Below are 18,002 nucleotides of genomic sequence, written 5' to 3'. Positions count from 1 at the left end.
CCGCAGGCTCCCGCGATGGAGCTCCCGGTCGATCTCCAGCAGGGGCCACTAACTCCACGATGTTAGGCCACAGTATGGACGGAGATACGATACCAAAAAAAATCGTATCTCCGTCGAGGTAAGAGATTGGAAAAAGTTTCCCCCAACTAACCCCCCCCCCCCACCCCCACTCCCCACATAAAACAAGTTAAAGAACACTAAAAAAACGTACATTTAACACATACAAAACAGACACAAAGAAGGAAAGGACAGACAGACTGTTGGTGAGGCAGCCATTCCTGGCCCCACCCGGTGGTTCAAAGAGGTAGATAGTAGTTCCGCACTGCTCTCAGGTTGTGGTAGGATGATTCAGTTGCCTGATAACAGCTGGGAAGAAACTGTCCCTAAATCTGGTGGTGTGCGTTATCACACTTCAGATCAAAGCAAGTTTGCTGATTGCCATGTCCTGGATCACCCTCCACAACTCAGCAGGAATATCTGACCGAACCTCCAGCTGCATCCTCTACCACAAGAGAGCCGAGCCCTTGCCTAAAGACTTCAACATCAGGATGAGGACAAGAAAGGAGGAGAAATGACACATACATTTTCAGAGGATGGGAATCGTATCAGATGACATAGAATAGAGAACCTCTTTGGAGTTGCAATGAGGAGTGATGTGGTTACCAACAGATCTCCTGAACACCCTACTATACGGTTTACTGATGTACACCTAGTGATGGCAACCTTAAAGGACTATTCTTTATCTTTTGATAAGGGCCCCATGGTGAGAGGTGAATACAATATGACAACTCTTTTTTGTATCATTCCAGTGATTCATTGATTAAATGATCCAATTATACTTTATTCAATGATACTTTATTGTCACATGTACCTAGACAGTAAAATGCTTTGTATTGCATGCAACCCAGAAAAATCACATAGCAGACCTCACCTGGGCAGTACACAGGTGTCACCAGATATGTTCACTTCATACGCAGAAGCTGTGGAAAGTCTGAGGACCATTTGCATGGAGCAAAACAAAAAGGATGGACATGACCAATGAAGAGATACTATAGATGGACATAACATCCCTGAGCCACCAATGTAATGAGATCAAAATGATGGCAATGTCTATGAAATGATGATCCACTGCTGACTTTGTCAACAATGAATCAGTCAGCTTACAAATATTTCTTGAACGTGGCTTGCAAGAAACCTGTTCCTCGAGCTCAAAGAGGAAAACAAGTATCTCCCCATCATGGGGCACTGGACACATTTCACCCTCCAAAACTGGAGCAGCAGCTTCTCCTTTGTGAAGAGGGCGGCAGTAGTAGAGTTGCTGCCTGACAGCGCCAGGGACCCAGATTCAATCCTGACTATGGGTGCTGTGGGTACAGAGTTTGTACGATCTCCCTGTGACCTGCGTTGGTTTTCTCCGGGAAGCTTCGGTTTCCTCCCACACCCCAAAGACGTACATGTTTGTAGGTTAAATTGGCTTGGTATAGATATAAATTGTCCCTAGTGTGCTTAGGCGAGTGTGCTGGGATCGCTGGTCGACCAGACTCTGTGGGCCGAAGGCCCTGTTTCTGCGCTGTATCTCTGAACTAAAAACGAATGGAAACTGTTTCTAAGCCACATCTCTCAATTATTTCTAATGCCATACTATATATTCCCTATACTTCAATCAATAAACTACTGAGCCGCTTGAAGGGTCTGAGTGTTGCTACTTATGGCAGGATTTACAAGCGCAGTGCATATTGTTAGAGCTCTAACCTTGACATATTCCCTTACCTCATTGAGAAACATAAAGTGCCGGAGTAACTCAGTGGGTCAGGCACCATCTCTGGAAGACATGTACACGTTTTGGGTTGGGACCCTTTTAACATAGTTCCATATTGAGGAGGAGTCATTTATGCAGTAAATCTCAGCCACTGCCTCCGTTAAGGGGAATTGCTAATCATCCAGAATACATCTGCATTCTCACTTGTGTCACAAACTAAAACCATGACCCACCTGATCAACTGTGCAAAACTGGTTTACTACCTCAATTACACAGCTAGTGAAAGCTAGGTGGCTATATGTTCGGCGACACATAATACAAAAATATAATAATTGTAATGAATCATCAAAATAGCATCACTTATTTGTTCCACATGAACCTCTACTTTTCTGTGCCTTTTCAGAGCAACTAAAAATGTGACATGTAAAGAAAGTCTTAACGCATTTTATTTGTTTACTTCATGTAAAAATTGGGACTGAGTTTCTACAGCACATATGCTAAAGTAAGGGGATCTTATGTAGACACAAAATGCTGGAGTAACTCAGCGGGTCAGGCAGCATCTCGGGAGAGAAGGAATGGGTGACGTTTCGGCTCGAGACCCTTCTTCAGACTAATGTCAGGGGAGGGGGTGGGACAAAGATAGGATGTAGTCGGAGACAGGAAAACTAGTGGGAGAACTGGGAAGGGGGAGGGGATAGAGAGGGGAAGCAGGGACTACCTGAAGTTAGAGAAGTTAATGTTCATACCGCTGGGGTGTAAACTTACCCAAGCGAAATATGAGGTGTTGTTCCTCCAATTTGCGCTGGGCCTCACTCTGACAATGGAGGAAGCCCAGGTCAGAATGGGAATGGGAGGGGGAGTTGAAGTGCTGAGCCACCGGGAGATCAGGTTGGTTGAGTCGGACTGAGCGGAGGTGTTCAGCAAAACGATCATCGAGCCTGCGCTTGGTCTTGCCGATGTAGAGAAGTTGACATCTGGAACAGCGGATACAGTAGATGAGGTGGGAAGAGGTGCAGGTGAAACTCTGCCTTGCCTGGAAAGACTGTTTGGGTCCTTGGATGGAGTCGAGGGGGGAGGTAAAGGGACAGGTGTTGACAGGAGGGGGTGGTTTGGGTGGGAAGGGACCTCCAGGGAGTTTCGGAGGGAACGGTCTCTGCGGAAAGCAGAAAGGGGTGGAGATAGGAAGATGTGGCCAGTAGTGGGGTCCCGTTGGAGGGTGCAGAAATGTTGGAGGATAATTTGTTGTATGCGATCTTATGTCCAATTAGCCTAGAATAACAATTTAACATGTTTTTTAAAAATTCAAAAGGAACTTACAAAATGTCAGAGCTCTCACAGGAATCATGCACATAGTCGTTTGTTAATTGTGTACATCCTATTAAACTGCAGCTCTGTTCAGCAAGATATTAAAAAAATTACTTACTTCAGAAAATCAAATCAAAGGATTGACAGGAAGGAGCATTCATATGCTTATTAGATTTAAAGTTAGACTGAAAAATGTTTGTTTGTTATAATATGCTTTCATGTGTCAGCTTTCTCAATATCCTTGCCTGTTTGTATAATTCAAACATGGTGGAGCTGATCCCAGACCTGACCAGAGCTAATCCCAGAACGTACCTGTGTATATCCAAACAAATTGCCATCTGTGGGGTCAGCGTTGCAGCTGTAGACAACTTCAGTGCAGTCAGAGCTCTCATCTTCATGTCTCTTCGTGGGCTATTAGTTCTCACATTGCTCAATAACATTGGGTGCACCCATTGCCAAACGTTCAACCACCGTTTCCTAGAAGCTGAACAAACTGCGGCATCATCTTCCATCCAAGAAAATGCTATCCTTGCTGCACTGGTGGACTCCTGTGAAGCAGCTTCCATTGAGCTGCCACCACTTTGAACCTGGCGCAAACTCCCCAGAGCCATTGAAAGGACTGTGAGAACTCTGACATCAATGCAGATGGAAGTGCATTTTATTTATTTAAATGATTTTAATTTCTTTATTAAATATGAAAATGGTTGAGCAGATTAAGTGCTTTTGAATGTTTATGAATGTCGTAGTCAGAGAAATATACAGCACAGAGATGGGCCTTTCAGATCATCAAGTACATGAGGACTACCTACCTAGTCCTACCCAAACCCAGGCAAATTCTCTCCACATTCCAAGATTCTCTCACTCATCTACATGTGGGGCACTCACCTGGAGCAATTTATAATTGTCAATGGATAGGATAGTTTGAGGGATATGGGCCAAACGGAGGCAAGTGAGACTAGTGTAGATGGGACATGTTTGTCGGCGTGGGCAAGTCAGGCTGAAGGGCCTGTGTCCATGCAGCATGACTCTAATTAACATAAACACCTGCACTCTTTTTTTGAGGATGTGTGAAGAGGATAGAGCATCGGAAAGAAGTCTACACTGTCATGTTACTACACAGACATTGCTAGGACTCAACCCAGACCACTGGAGGCATGAGGCAGCAGCTTGACTAGCTGAGCCATTGTTGACAAACCTTCACTAAGATCACGGGCAGACAGCAAGACAGAGGGGGTGGAGACTCTTCGGCTACCCAACTATTTCGAGGTTGCAACTGATGGGTCTGCATTGAGACAAATTCCTGGCTATGCTCCGCTGTGCCGACACACTGAAATCCAGAAGATAGACACATAATGCTGGAGTAACTCAGCGGGACGGGACGTTTCGTGTCCGAGACCCTTCTTCAGACTGAGAGTCAGGGGAGGGGGAGACACAGAGATAAGGAAGGGTAAAATGAGTGAAAACAAGACATCAAAAGAGATAAAGTTCAAGGAAAACGTAGAATAGATCATCGTTAGCTAGGAGAAGGTGAGACACTTACACATTGAAATCCAGTCTCCCTGCGGAAGTGTGTAGTTAGTTACGCAGGCTGGAATAGGATGGGTTGTCAGCAATTCTGGGGCAGCTGATCATCTGCAGATATATATATATATATATAATCTTTTGATTTTGATATATTGACATCAATGACCAGATTTAAAGATTTATTCATTTTATTTATAAACATTAGTCAACACAAAAAAAAACAGACTTTTTTCTTTTATACATTTTTTTTCAAAATATTTTTATCATTAATTCCAAAAAAGCCAGGAGCAAATCTCACAGATTTTGAATTCACATCAAAGCTCTTAACATAGAAGGAATGCTCAAGATCTGTACAATAAAAACACATGCTTGCTCCGTCTTGGTTAACCCGTCCCTCATTCTAGAAAATATTATGCTTCTTCCAGAGTTGCCTAATCATAGAATGAGAAGGGAGATGCAGATATACGTGTTGAGATAAACATAACACAGTTTTGGAATAATTTCATAGATCTTTGAAAAGTATCGGAACATAAATGTTGAGTAGAATATGAAGTATATAAACCACATAACTTTGCCTTCTACCAGTAGCCATATCAACAGAGGCAGTTGCCTTACTTGCACCATAAACTAACAGCTCATCAGTTTGATAAATAAACGTTATAACTCACCAATACATTTCCTGTATAATACACCATGCATTCCCACAGCTACCGTACATGCTATGCTTCTAAGTAGAGGTGGGCAGAAACTCATTTTCAATAGTGTGCACTGAACACACATACATAGCAGAGATTGCTAAAGTGCCTCTGCATTCAGTGGAGCACCGACAGTTTCAACTGAGGCAAACTTTGGAAGCAGAATTCAACATGTAACCACTGCTGTGTATGCAGTCAGTTCGATGACCAGGATTGTATCGCAACATCATAAATTAAAGGTTTGTTTTATTGAACAATCACCCCATTTTATAGCCCAACTGTGATGAAAACGTCATTTTAAATTCCAGTGAGTTATGTCATTTGTTACACTCTGATTATCAAGAGAATTTTTTTCCCCCATTCACAAGGAGTATCGAAGTTAGGTTTCTTATAGCATTAAGCCAAGTTGCTTCTCCTCTTCCACTCACTGCGATATCTTTCCATTGCTTGGAGGTTCCTCAATTGGACGGAGTCTGCCCAACTATCAAATAAAAAGAAACATAATGGATCAAAACTACTGAGAATCATTATTTTTATTATAATATAATAATCTCTTAAAAAATGTCAAGCAACCCAGAAATAGTAAGTATTCCTTGAACAGTCTTCAAAGGAATACATCAAATGTATTACACATTTCCAAATAGGTTCACGAGGTTAATCCCTGGGATGGAGGGACTGTCATATGAGGAAAGATTGGAAAGATTAGGCTTGTATTCACTGGAGTTTAGAGGGATGAGGGGGGGTCTTTTAGAGACGTATAAAATTATAAAAGGACCAAACAAGCTAGATGCAGGAAGAATGGTCCCAATGTTGGGGGAGTCCAGAACCAGGGGACATAGTCTTAGAATAAAGGGGAGGCCATTTAAAACTGAGGTGAGAAGAAACTTTCTCACCCAGAGAGTTGTGAATTTGTGGAATTCTCTGCCACAGAAGGCAGTGGAAGCCAATTCACTGGATGAATTTAAAAGAGAGTTAGATAGAGCTCTAGGGGCTAGTGGAATCAAGGGATATGGGGAGAAGGCAGGCACAGGTTACTGATTGTAGATGATCAGCCATGAACACAATGAATGGCGGTGCTGGCTCGAAGGGCCAAATGGCCTCCTCCTCCACCTATTTTCTATCATTCTATGTTTCTATGGAGACTATCCCAGTCCTGAATTGTACTTAGATTTTGTGAAATATCCTCTGCCAAGGCCATGCATTAAACTACTTTGTGCAACAAAATAGCAAAGGACTTACACAGATCAGGAGTAGACCTCCCCCACCTGCTCACACATGGGCACCCTTGGTTTTAGATTCAACCACACAATGCTCCCCAGAATCAGATATATTTAAATCGTTATTTTACATTCCCCTAGATTTCAGCAAATAAATCTAGTCTATCTAATCAATACACCTATTCCAGACATTATTCCAGTAAACTTTCCCTGAACTGTTTCCAACCCAAACACATCCAAATCAAGATGAGAATTCCATTAAAAGTTAAAACACCAGCAAGGTTTGACAAGCAGTTAGGGGAATATCAGAGGTGGTTTTTATTTGGATGGCATGGGGTGTTCTTCACTGTGCAAACTAAAGCTCTGCTGCCTCTTGTTGCTGTTAGGGCAACCCCTTGTTAGGGTATTCCCCTAACTCCCAAATGTTCTAGGGGCCGGAGAACCTAGGGTGATGGAGGAACTGAAGGAAATCCACATTAGGCAGGAAATGGTTTTGGGTAGACTGATGGGACTGAAGGCTGATAAATCCCCAGGGCCTGATGGTCTGCATCCCAGGGTACTTAAGGAGGTGGCTCTAGAAATAGTGGAAGCATTGGAGATCATTTTTCAATGTTCTATAGATTCAGGATCAGTTCCTGTGGATTGGAGGATAGCAAATGTTATCCCACGTTTTAAGAAAGGAGGGAGAGAGAAAACGGGTAATTATAGACCAGTTAGTCTGACATCAGTGGTGGGGAAGATGCTGGAGTCAATTATAAAAGACGAAATTGCTGAGCATTTGGATAGCAGTAACAGGATCATTCCGAGTCAGCATGGATTTACGAAGGGGAAATCATGCTTGACAAATCTACTGGAATTTTTTGAGGATATAACTAGGAAAATTGACAGGGGAGAGTCAGTGGATGTGGTGTACCTCGACTTTCAGAAAGCCTTCGACAAGGTCCCACATAGGAAATTAGTGGGCAAAATTAGGGCACATGGTATTGGGGGTAGGGTACTGACATGGATAGAAAATTGGTTGACAGACAGAAAGCAAAGAGTGGGGATAAATGGGTCCCTTTCGGAATGGGAGGCAGTGACCAGTGGGGTACCGCAAGGTTCGGTGCTGGGACCCCAGCTATTTACGATATACATTAATGACTTAGACGAAGGGATTAAAAGTACCATTAGCAAATTTGCAGATGATACTAAGCTGGGGGGTAGTGTGAATTGTGAGGAAGATGCAATAAGGCTGCAGGGTGACTTGGACAGTTTAATGTAGATAAGTGTGAGGTTATTCACTTTGGAAGTAAGAATAGAAAGGCAGATTATTATCTGAATGGTGTCAAGTTAGGAGGAGGGGGAGTTCAACGAGATCTGGGTGTCCTAGTGCATCAGTCAATGAAAGGAAGCATGCAGGTACAGCAGGCAGTGAAGAAAGCCAATGGAATGTTGGCCTTCATAACAAGAGGAGTTGAGTATAGGAGCAAAGAGGTCCTTCTACAGTTGTACCGGGCCCTGGTGAGACTGCACCTGGAGTACTGTGTGCAGTTTTGGTCTCCAAATTTGAGGAAGGATATTCTTGCTATGGAGGGCGTGTAGCGTAGGTTCACTAGGTTAATTCCCGGAATGGCGGGACTGTCGTATGTTGAAAGGCTGGAGCGATTGGGCTTGTACACACTGGAATTTAGAAGGATGAGGGGGGATCTTATTGAAACATATAAGATAATTAGGGGATTGGACACATTAGAGGCAGGAAACATGTTCCCAATGTTGGGGGAGTCCAGAACAAGGGGCCACAGTTTAAGAATAAGGGGTAGGCCATTTAGAACGGAGATGAGGAAGAACTTTTTCAGTCAGAGAGTGGTGAAGGTGTGGAATTCTCTGCCTCAGAAGGCAGTGGAGGCCAGTTCGTTGGATGCTTTCAAGAGAGCTGGATAGAGCTCTTAAGGATAGTGGAGTGAGGGGGTATGGGGAGAAGGCAGGAACGGGGTACTGATTGAGAGTGATCAGCCATGATCGCATTGAATGGCGGTGCTGGCTCGAAGGGCTGAATGGCCTACTCCTGCACCTATTGTCTATTGTCTATTGACTCCAGGATAATTTGGGCCAGCATCCAGACTTGTGGTGGAAACATAGAAAATAGGTGCAGGAGAAGGACATTCCACCCTTCGACCCTTAGCACCCCCATTCAATATAATCATGGCTGATCATCTGGAATCAGTACCCCATTCCTGCTTTCTTCCCATATCCCGTGATTCCATTAGCCCTAAGAGCTATAACCAACTCTCTCTTGAATACATCCAGTGAATTGGCCACTGCCTTCTGTGGTAGAGAATTCCGTAGAAGGTGAGCCCAGAGACCAAACCTGCACTACGTCGATGTTGGTGAGATTTGGATTCTAAAAAATACCGAAATACATACATCGCCACACGAAGCTCCAATGTCTACCATGATAACACGGAGAAGCAAACTTCAGTAACTTCGCGTCATGGAAGTCAAATTGACATGGGAGTATTCATTCCTGTGATTAATTGCTAGTTTTTTGGTGGACAGTTTCAGAGTTACATTTACCAGGAAACAAGCTACATTTGGAAATTCACTGAGGCATAGAAGAAGCCAAGAAAATTGAAAAAAAGACATTATTATTTGTGAAGTAAGATCAATTCTGTTTTGAGGAATGAAGTCCCTTTTAATAAATGCATGCCTACGAGTTATTTCCAAATGGCTCCTCGGTTGTTTAAATGTTTTACACTGGGTAAATGGAAGCCAAAAGCACATTCTATGGATTCATTCCCATCCATTCCCCTTCAAAATGCCATCCTCTACAGACTTTTGTAGAACAGTGGCTAATTTGGGAACATAGGGATCATCATCATTTCATTGTGTTCTGTAATAAGAGGCCTCTGGTTCGGGATTCCTGCCAGCAGCTAAATATGTTTTTCCACATCCATTTGTTTTTATCTTTTGGAAAACAGGATCTTCCCAAAATCCCCTTTTGTAATTAAAACAATGTTAGCTCTCAATGTTAGCTCTGTTCTCCACCCCCCGTTCTGTGTGGGAATTCTGAGTTCAGTTGGGTAATAAAAATAGTGAGCTGTAAGGGGTGGAAAACTGAGAGAGACTGAAAATAGCAAAGACTAAAACAAAAAAAACCCAGTTAATGTTAAACAAGGATGGAGTGAGACACATTTTGATTACATGAAATGGCAACTGGATGAATAGTGCTTATTACAGAATAGAGATACGCTTGATAGACACAAAAAGCTGGAGTAACTCAGCGGGACAGGCAGCATCTCTGGAGAGAAGGAATGGGTGATGTTTCGGGTCAAGACCCTTCTTCAGATTCATCAGAGAAGACTAGTCAGAAATACGCTTGCCATATCTTGTGGACAAACTACAAGTTCTGGCCTACCTTTAAATTGGGTATAGCAGGCGTTGCAGAAGAGCTTGTTGTTTCGCACTCGAACCTCTGCTCCGGATTCTGTGCCCCCGAGGTCAACACTGCACGAGATGCACTGCGCATGAAACAAGACATTTCAGTTAGATCTCTTGAGGTTTATCTCTTGAAATTCAAGGAAAGAAATTAAGTAATAGCGAGAAAGTATGGCCTGATAACATAAGATGAGCACTTTCAGGCACTGGGCCTGAACTCGCTGGAGTTTAGAAGGATGTGGGGGGACCGCATTGAAACTTACCGAATAGTGAAAGACCTAGAGTGAATGTGGGGGAAATATTTCCATTCGTGGGAGAGTCTAGGACCAGAGGCCATAACTTCAGAATAAAAGGACATATCATTAGAAAGACAATGAAGAGGTATTTCATTAGTCAGAGGGTGGTGAATCTGTGGAATTCATTGCCACAGATGGCAGTGGAGGCCGTCAATAGATATTTTTACGGCAGAGATTGACAGATTCTTGATTAGTGAGGGTGCCAGGGGTTATGGGGAGAAGGCGGGAGAATGGAGTTGAGAGGGAAAGAGAGATCAGCCATTAGTAGACGATGGGCCAAATGGCCTAATTCTGCTCCTCGAACTTATGAACATGATAAAGACGGAATTTTCTTCCTTGTGTCATTAAGACAGAATGAGAGAGCAAATGTTGACTCCAAATCAAAGATGGGTCTCAAATTCACCATCATGTGCAATTAGTGACTCGGGTGGTCACCAATGAAAGTTCAAAGGGAAGGTTTATTTTCCTTCTCGTTGTATAATGATGTGGGGCTTTATAGGAGAGGTGGACACAACAGATCATTGCGAGCCACCCACTCAAGCACTGAGACCTTACAGCTCGAGTAGATATCAAAAAAGATACACAATTGAAAGTTTCACTTTTACTTCAGGGAAGTAGAAGGTAAAAAACCAAAGAAAAGATTTTAAAGGGCATATTAAATAGAAATGGCATTCAAGATGGGAGAGGGATAATTGTACAAAAATGAGGTGCCCACAGACATTACCTTGTGACTAATTTCAATAGAATTTACAAAGGGTTGTGAACAAGCACCATATCCCAATATATTCAACAAAACACATGGGCTCTGAGAGGTCAATTAATATTCCTGTGGCTTCAGAGGAAGACAAGATGAACCAAATGATATTCAATAACCCTGGGCATGCATAAAACAAGATGCATGTTTAAAATGTGCATGCCAAGCAAAGGTGGTCTTGCAAAAGTCACATTTCGTCACTACACTGACGCGTCGGTTACAAAGCTGTGTCATTCTGCAACAGGAAGCAAAACACCAATGCATTAACGAATGTGCAGACAGAAGCATTAGGAAGCAATGGCAATGCCATCGACAGGAAGGACAAAAATAAAGTTAAATGGCAAATTAGTTTGAGAACAACATATTTGTGCAAATATAAACCATAAAGGTAGTTAATGCCAATGCCTTCCATTTTAGCTGAAAATCAAAAGCTGTGCATTATGATACAGAAGCAGGAAGCTATGAGTTATGCCAATCTGAAACAGAATCAAAGTTATGATTATAATATTTTAGTACAGGTTGCCCATGTTAAAATGGCACTACAGTCAGTGCTTTATGCTAGTGTTGAAATCCATGCAGAATACAATTGCAAATACATAAAAAAGTAATTTTCTTCCAAAATAATTTTTCTTTGGAATAAAACTGAAAATGCTGGAAATACCTAGCAGGTCAGGCAGAAAGAGTGGCGAGTGAAATAACATTAATGTTGATGAAGGGTCAATAATTTGCAGCAGTAATGCTATTTCTGTCTCGGCTGACATTGTTTAAACATTGCCAGCAATTTTTTTTTTTACTCAGGTTGCCAGCTTCTTCAGCACTTTGCTTTTAACTTATGCACCTTCAAGTCAAAGGTCTGCATGGATTCCTGCACCGTCAGAATGTTAATAGAAATCTTGTGGAATGTTAGACAAGCATGCATGGCTTTAGTGGATGCCCCTGGTTGTGACTTTGCAGTACTCTCCCCTGCACATAAGCTGGTCCCTAGCCTCACCTTAAAACAATGTAAATGATAACAAAGACCAAGAGATTCGATGATCATGGCAGCTCCTTTGCCCAGAGCGCTATCACAGTATGAACAGATCTTCTTTCCACTTATTGACCTGGATACAGGAGAAAAAGGGCACCAACTATATAAATGCTACACAAGCATGAGAATTATACCAAACCTGGAACTTGCTTAAGATGGCAACTGGTTGGATCTTTGTCAACAGCATTAAGTGCAGAGATATCATTCTGGCCCTAAAATCTGCCCCTGTAGATGTTATTCCATTAATATCAGATGGCCTCAAAATTTCACACGAGGCAAGTGCGCGATAATTGTTTTTTACTGTAAGCAAGCAATCATCTCTCACAATAAAAACCTGATCATCATAATTAGACTTAATAAACACTGCTACACCTAGAGACTGAAAGGAACTTTGAACTCTTCAACAAAAGGCAACTGATGCTGGTGTTAATTTTAAATGTAAGTCTGATACACCCTTGATAACCTGAAGCATTGTGATGCGGACAAAGCTTGGGTTTGCGGATATAGTTCACATATCATCCATGGTGTCCCTGCAATGCAGAAGAGGCTCGTACAAGAATTCAACAAACATTTAAAATATCAGACATCAGATGGTGATGCAGCTGTAGAGTTGCTGCTTACAGCACCGGAGACCCAGGTTTGGTCCTGACTACGGGTGTTGTCTGTGTGGAGTTTGCATGTTCTCCCTGTGATTGCATGGGTTTCTCCCCGGGTGCTCCGGTTTCCTCCCACACTCCAAAGAAATATAGGTTTATAGGTCAATTGGCTTAATTGGATTATAAATTGTCCCTCGTGTGTAGGATAGTTTTACTTGTGCGGGGATTGCTGGTCGGCATGGACGGTGGGCTGAAGGGCTTGATTCCATGCTGTATCCCTAAATTAAACAGCCCCAGGTATGCTCTACTTACAATAAGATCGTAGCAGATCTCACAAGTGTACATTCCTGTCTGGTCCGTTAAATCAAGAGCACCTCTAGTGACCTGCTCCTTGAACACATTCCACAATTGAGCAGCAACAGTTCCCTGAGAGAGAGCACTCCAAATAGATTGAACTAGTGCGTGATAATTTCCCTTCCCACCCAGATTCCCCATGGACCCGCTAACATTTCGCAATGTAGGTGTCAATAAGTTTTGAGATTCTTGGGCGAGTGCAGAATTTTTAACTTACCGGCCAAAATCCCCCTGCAATTTCACTTCACTGCTTGACTCTTTGTGGAGTCCAATGATCAGTACGAGTTCACTAAGACCTCTCAGCATTTGCAGTGGGGAATTTGATATTTTGATTCTGAATCTAACGAGGCCCCTGAAAGACTGTTTGGGTCCAATAATTTGCACTTGAATTGCCTGGATTTAGGAGCTACAAACCATGTGCTGGTAGATGGGATAAACATGGATGGGTACACACTGGTCAGCATGGTCATGGAGGGCTGAATGGCCTCTTTCCATGCTATATGACTATGACTATTTTAGAACTGTGGGGAGAAAGAAAGGGAGAATTTAAGCTGAATCTCTATCTTATTTTGAATGATTAAAAAAATATTTTATGTGATTAGTTGATTTTACTTTTTAAAAAAGGCTTCGCTTATTATAAATCTCTTCTGAATGTCAGAGGGTGACAAACACTGAAAACTCTGATAATTTTGATGGGTCTCAGATCTGGAGGAGATGCTTTGCTGCCTATCAAATCTTTCTGGAAGAATTTTGTAGGTGGAGCTTATTCTGGACCTACTAACATCACCCAATCATGTTGCTAATGGTGTCACCTCTGCTCATGGCCTTGGTGTTTGGCTTTGGAGTGGTTTGGGCCAACAAAGTGGGCCTTCTAGTAGAAACAAGGAAATGCAGATAAGAATAGGGTGTTACATTTTGGGAAGACAAACCAGGGCAGGGACCTGGGAAGTGTTGCAGAACAGAAGTTTCTCAGAGTGCAGGTACATAGTTCCTTCAACGTGGTGTCACAGGTTGATATGGCGGTCAAGAAGGCTTTCAGTACATTAGCCTTCATCGGTCAGGGTACTGAATATAGAAGACAGGCACAAAATGCTGGAGTAACTCAGCGGGACAGGCAGCATCTCTGGAGAGAAATAATGGGTGATGTTTTGAAGGGTCTCGACCAGAAATGTCACCCATTCCGACTCTCCAGATGCTGCCTGCCCCGCTGAGGTACTCCATCATTTTGTGTCTATCTTCGATTTACGCCAGTATCTGCAGTTCTTTCCTACACATACTGAATATAGAAGTTGGGATGTGATGTTAGTTATATCAAACGCTGATGCGGCCGCATTTGGATCATTGTGTTCAGTTTTGGCAATCCAATAGAAAGGATATTGTTAAACTGGAAAGAGTGCAAAGGAGATTTACAAGGATGTTGCCAGGACTTGGAAGTCCTGAGCTATAGGGAGTGGTTGAGCAGACTAGGAACTTATTCCTTGGAGCTCAAGAGGCTGACAGATGATCTTGTAGAGATGCGAAAGGTCATGAGAGGGACAGGGTGAATGTACAGAGTCTTTTATCCAAAGTAGGGGAATCAAGAACCAGAGGTTTATGGGGAGAGGGGAGAGATTTCATCGGAACCCGAGAGGCAATTTTTTCCACACAGAGGGTGGTGGGTATATTGAATGAGCTGCCAGAGGAGATAGTTGAGTCAGGTAATATAACAACATTTAAAATGCATTTGAATGGGTATATGGACAGGAAAGGTTTAAGAGGGATATGGACCAAATGCAGGTAAATGAAACTAGATGGGGCACCTCAGTCAGCATGGGCAAGTTGGACTGAAGGGCCTGTTTCCGTCCTATATGACCATGACTCTAAACACTCTTGACCTCTTTTGAGTTCCAAGACTATCAGCAAGTCAATTTTTGACTTTTCAATTTTGAATTTTCAATTTTAACAAACGCTATCAGCAAATTAATTTTCTTTTACTCCCATTCCACCCATCCCTTTCAATCTTTCCACGAATTATCTGAAAACATTTGTCCCCTGCTCCACCTTTCTCTATTTAAGGACTTCCTTGGTAAGCAGATATTTTTGTCACGGTGAATGGTAGTTCTGCATCAATTAGATGAATACTGAATTGTTGATCACATTATTGCCACTTGCATCATAGTTTGAATTTAATACTAATTAACAAGTTGCAGTTGGGATGTTGTGCTAAAGTTGTATAAAATGTTGGTACAACCACATTTGAAGTATTGTGTTCAGTTTCGGTCTCCTTCCCATTATTGGTTGGATATTCTTAAACTGGAAAGAGCGCAAAGAAGATTTATGAGGATGTTGCCAGGACTCTAATCCTTTCCTAATGATCAGGATTAGTTGGAAAAATAAACAATATTGTGGACTAATGTCTTGTTTTTTTGGCATAGTTTTATTCCTTCTTTCCATCCTGAAGAATTTTATGTGTATTTTATATAGAATTGATCATTTTTGTGTATTTGCCCGAGTCTACAAGCGTGTGTTGCTGCTGTAAGATTTTCATTGCACCAGTACCTCACTGTACTTGCACACGTGACAATAAACTCGACAACCATGTAATTAAAGAAAAGTGACCACAGTTAGTGAACAATTGAATTGAAGCATTTTCCCTGAAGTGTATTTTCCATTTACATAGAATGTGAAGCACAAATCATGTATTATACAGAAGGCAGTTCACTGCAGATAGTTTCATCTACATGATGAAGTTTGGTGCCATACCTGCTGCCTTGAGTTATTACGGACTGAGTATTTAGGGGCGGAGATGAGTTCTTGGCCCATGAGGCTGTTCTCACAGATCCAGTGGATCGAGGTGGCAGTGTTGAAGATGGAGCTCGCATGTAGGATCTGTTCGAGGTGGAGACTGGGTGGTAGGTTGATTCCTTTTCTGAGGAATTCACTGGCTTTGAGGTTGACCCCCATGTATTTGTCTTCGGGGTGTCTAAGTTATCCAAAGATTCACCTCTGAAACAAAAGTAATCATAATACAATTTGTTCAGCAACTTCTGCTTCACAATAACTCAATGCAAGTTCACTGAAACTATATTACGTTCTACCATCTCACAATAAGCTTTAGAAATGCCAAGCAAAATCACAAGAGACTGCAGATGTGGGAAGCTGTAGCCAAATGCAAAAGAGAGCTGCTGCAGGAAATTAGCAGCTCATGGGAGCATCTGTGCAGGAAAATAGAGCGCCACCATTTCAGATCAAGACATTTCATCAAGACTGAACTCCAATCAAGATGAAGGGTCTCGACCCGAAATGTCACAGCCCATTTTCATCCTCAGATGCTGCCTGACCCACTGAATTGCCCCAGCAGCTCTTCTTTTTTTACTAAAGAAATGCCAAATTTCGAGTGCTTTGGACAACATCAATGTTGATGTCAAGACTGTATAATCTGTAGTACCATAAATCTGGTACTCAATTGGTCTGCTGCCTCACTTTTTAAATTTTCCCTCACCCTCATGCACACCCTTTTCACCCTACACTTTTCTGAATCTAAATTTCTAGATTGCATTTTTAATGTTTCTTTAGAAAAATCTATACTAAAAAAACACATTCACATATTCCTGATCTGATCACCCAAATATCCCAGTGTGATCCTGGAAATGAAGCATGAAAGCATCCGATTGGAGATGCAAAGGGACTTGGGACCGCTGGTGCAGGATTCCCAAAAGGTTAATTTGCAGGCTGAGTTCGTAATAAGGAAGGCAAATGCAATGTTAGCATTCATTTTGAGAGGACTAGACCATGAAACCAAGCATGTAATGACGAGGCATTGGTGATGCCACTTTTAGAATATTGTGAGCAGTTTTGGGCCCCATATCTGAGGAAGGATGTGCTGGCGTCGGAGAGGGTCTAGACAAGATTGACGAGGAGGATCCGGGATGATTGGGTTCACATATGAGGTGCGTTTGTTGGCTCTTGGCCTGTGCTCACTCAAGTTTAGAAGAATGCGGGGAGGGGGGGGGGGGGGGGGGGGGAGTCTCATTGAAACCTACTCAATAATGTAAGGACTAGATAGAGTGCATGTGGAGAGGATGTTTCCAGTAGTGGGAGAATATAGGACCAAAGGGCACGGCCCTAGAATAAAAGGACGTGCCTTTAGAATGGAGATAAGGAGGAATTTCTTTAGCCAGAGGCTGGTGAATCTGTGGAATTCATTGCCACGGACAGCTGTGGAAATCAAGTTATTGGGTATTTTTTAAGGTGGCGATTGATAGGTTCTTGATTCGTAAGGGTGTCACAAAGATTACAGGGAGAAGGCAGGAGAAAAGCATTGAGAGGGAAAAATAGATCAGCCATGATCAAATGGCAGAATAGACTCGATGGGCAAATGGCCTAATTCTGATCTTATGTCTTATGGTTCACCAGTTTAGTTTGTTAATTTATGCCACTGCTCTTGGCTGTGGCTCTGACATAGGACAACGTTTTTGGAACTGGACTAATGGCTCAAGTCATTCTACGCAATCAAAAGCAACCTCTGGAACTAGTTATAGTTACTCTGTACACATCTGTTTGGCAACTGGGTTTCTGTGATAAACACTGTGGTGCCTGCCATTAAACTGGTAAAGGGCTTAAGGCAAATCTGACTGTTGAAACTAAAGCTTTAGCTCACTGTTCCTCAACATTTTTCAAAGTCCAGAAGCTATTTTTTTGGATGTCAGTTCTAGGGAAACGGTAATTAGAAACATTTAACATAAAACAGGCCATTCAGCATACATAGTTCAATTTAGCTACTAATCTCTTTTATTCTCTCCACATTCCCACACTAGTGATAATTTACAACAGGCGACCAATCTATCAACACACATCTTTGGGATGTCGGAGGAAATCAGAGCAGCCATGGAAACCCACAGGAAGAATGTGTAAACTCCATCTTCACAACATAGAAGTTCAGAAATGAACACAGGTCTCTGAGGCCATGAGGTAGCAGTTATACTAGCTGTGTCATTGAGAATAAGCCCGGGAGTTATTCCTCCCGGTAAAAGTCCATTAAATACATTACTGGCGTTGTTTTAAGGGTGAAATTTAGGTGTA

At 42.4% G+C, this 18,002-nt stretch overlaps 1 protein-coding gene across 2 annotated transcripts in view; it reads right to left on the bottom strand.

Annotated features, from left to right (window-relative positions):
- Positions 1-4,799: 4,799 nt before the first annotated feature.
- The window catches only part of LOC144595159 (LIM domain only protein 7-like), a 210,896-nt gene continuing 197,693 nt past the window's right edge, over positions 4,800-18,002 (bottom strand). For both annotated transcript variants that reach the window (XM_078402296.1, XM_078402297.1), the window contains 4 exons: positions 15,684-15,926; positions 11,956-12,064; positions 9,895-9,997; positions 4,800-5,764 (listed from right to left, as the gene is read on the bottom strand). In XM_078402296.1, coding sequence (XP_078258422.1) covers positions 5,742-5,764; positions 9,895-9,997; positions 11,956-12,064; positions 15,684-15,926 — 478 coding nt within the window. In that variant the 3' untranslated portion in view covers positions 4,800-5,741. The remainder of the gene's footprint in view (positions 5,765-9,894; positions 9,998-11,955; positions 12,065-15,683; positions 15,927-18,002) is intronic.

Source organism: Rhinoraja longicauda, chromosome 7 (assembly GCF_053455715.1).
Source record: "Rhinoraja longicauda isolate Sanriku21f chromosome 7, sRhiLon1.1, whole genome shotgun sequence".
NCBI classification, from domain to species: domain Eukaryota; kingdom Metazoa; phylum Chordata; class Chondrichthyes; order Rajiformes; family Arhynchobatidae; genus Rhinoraja; species Rhinoraja longicauda.
The sequence above is the reverse complement of the archived record's forward strand: the minus strand, read 5'-3'. Positions and strand labels throughout refer to the sequence as shown.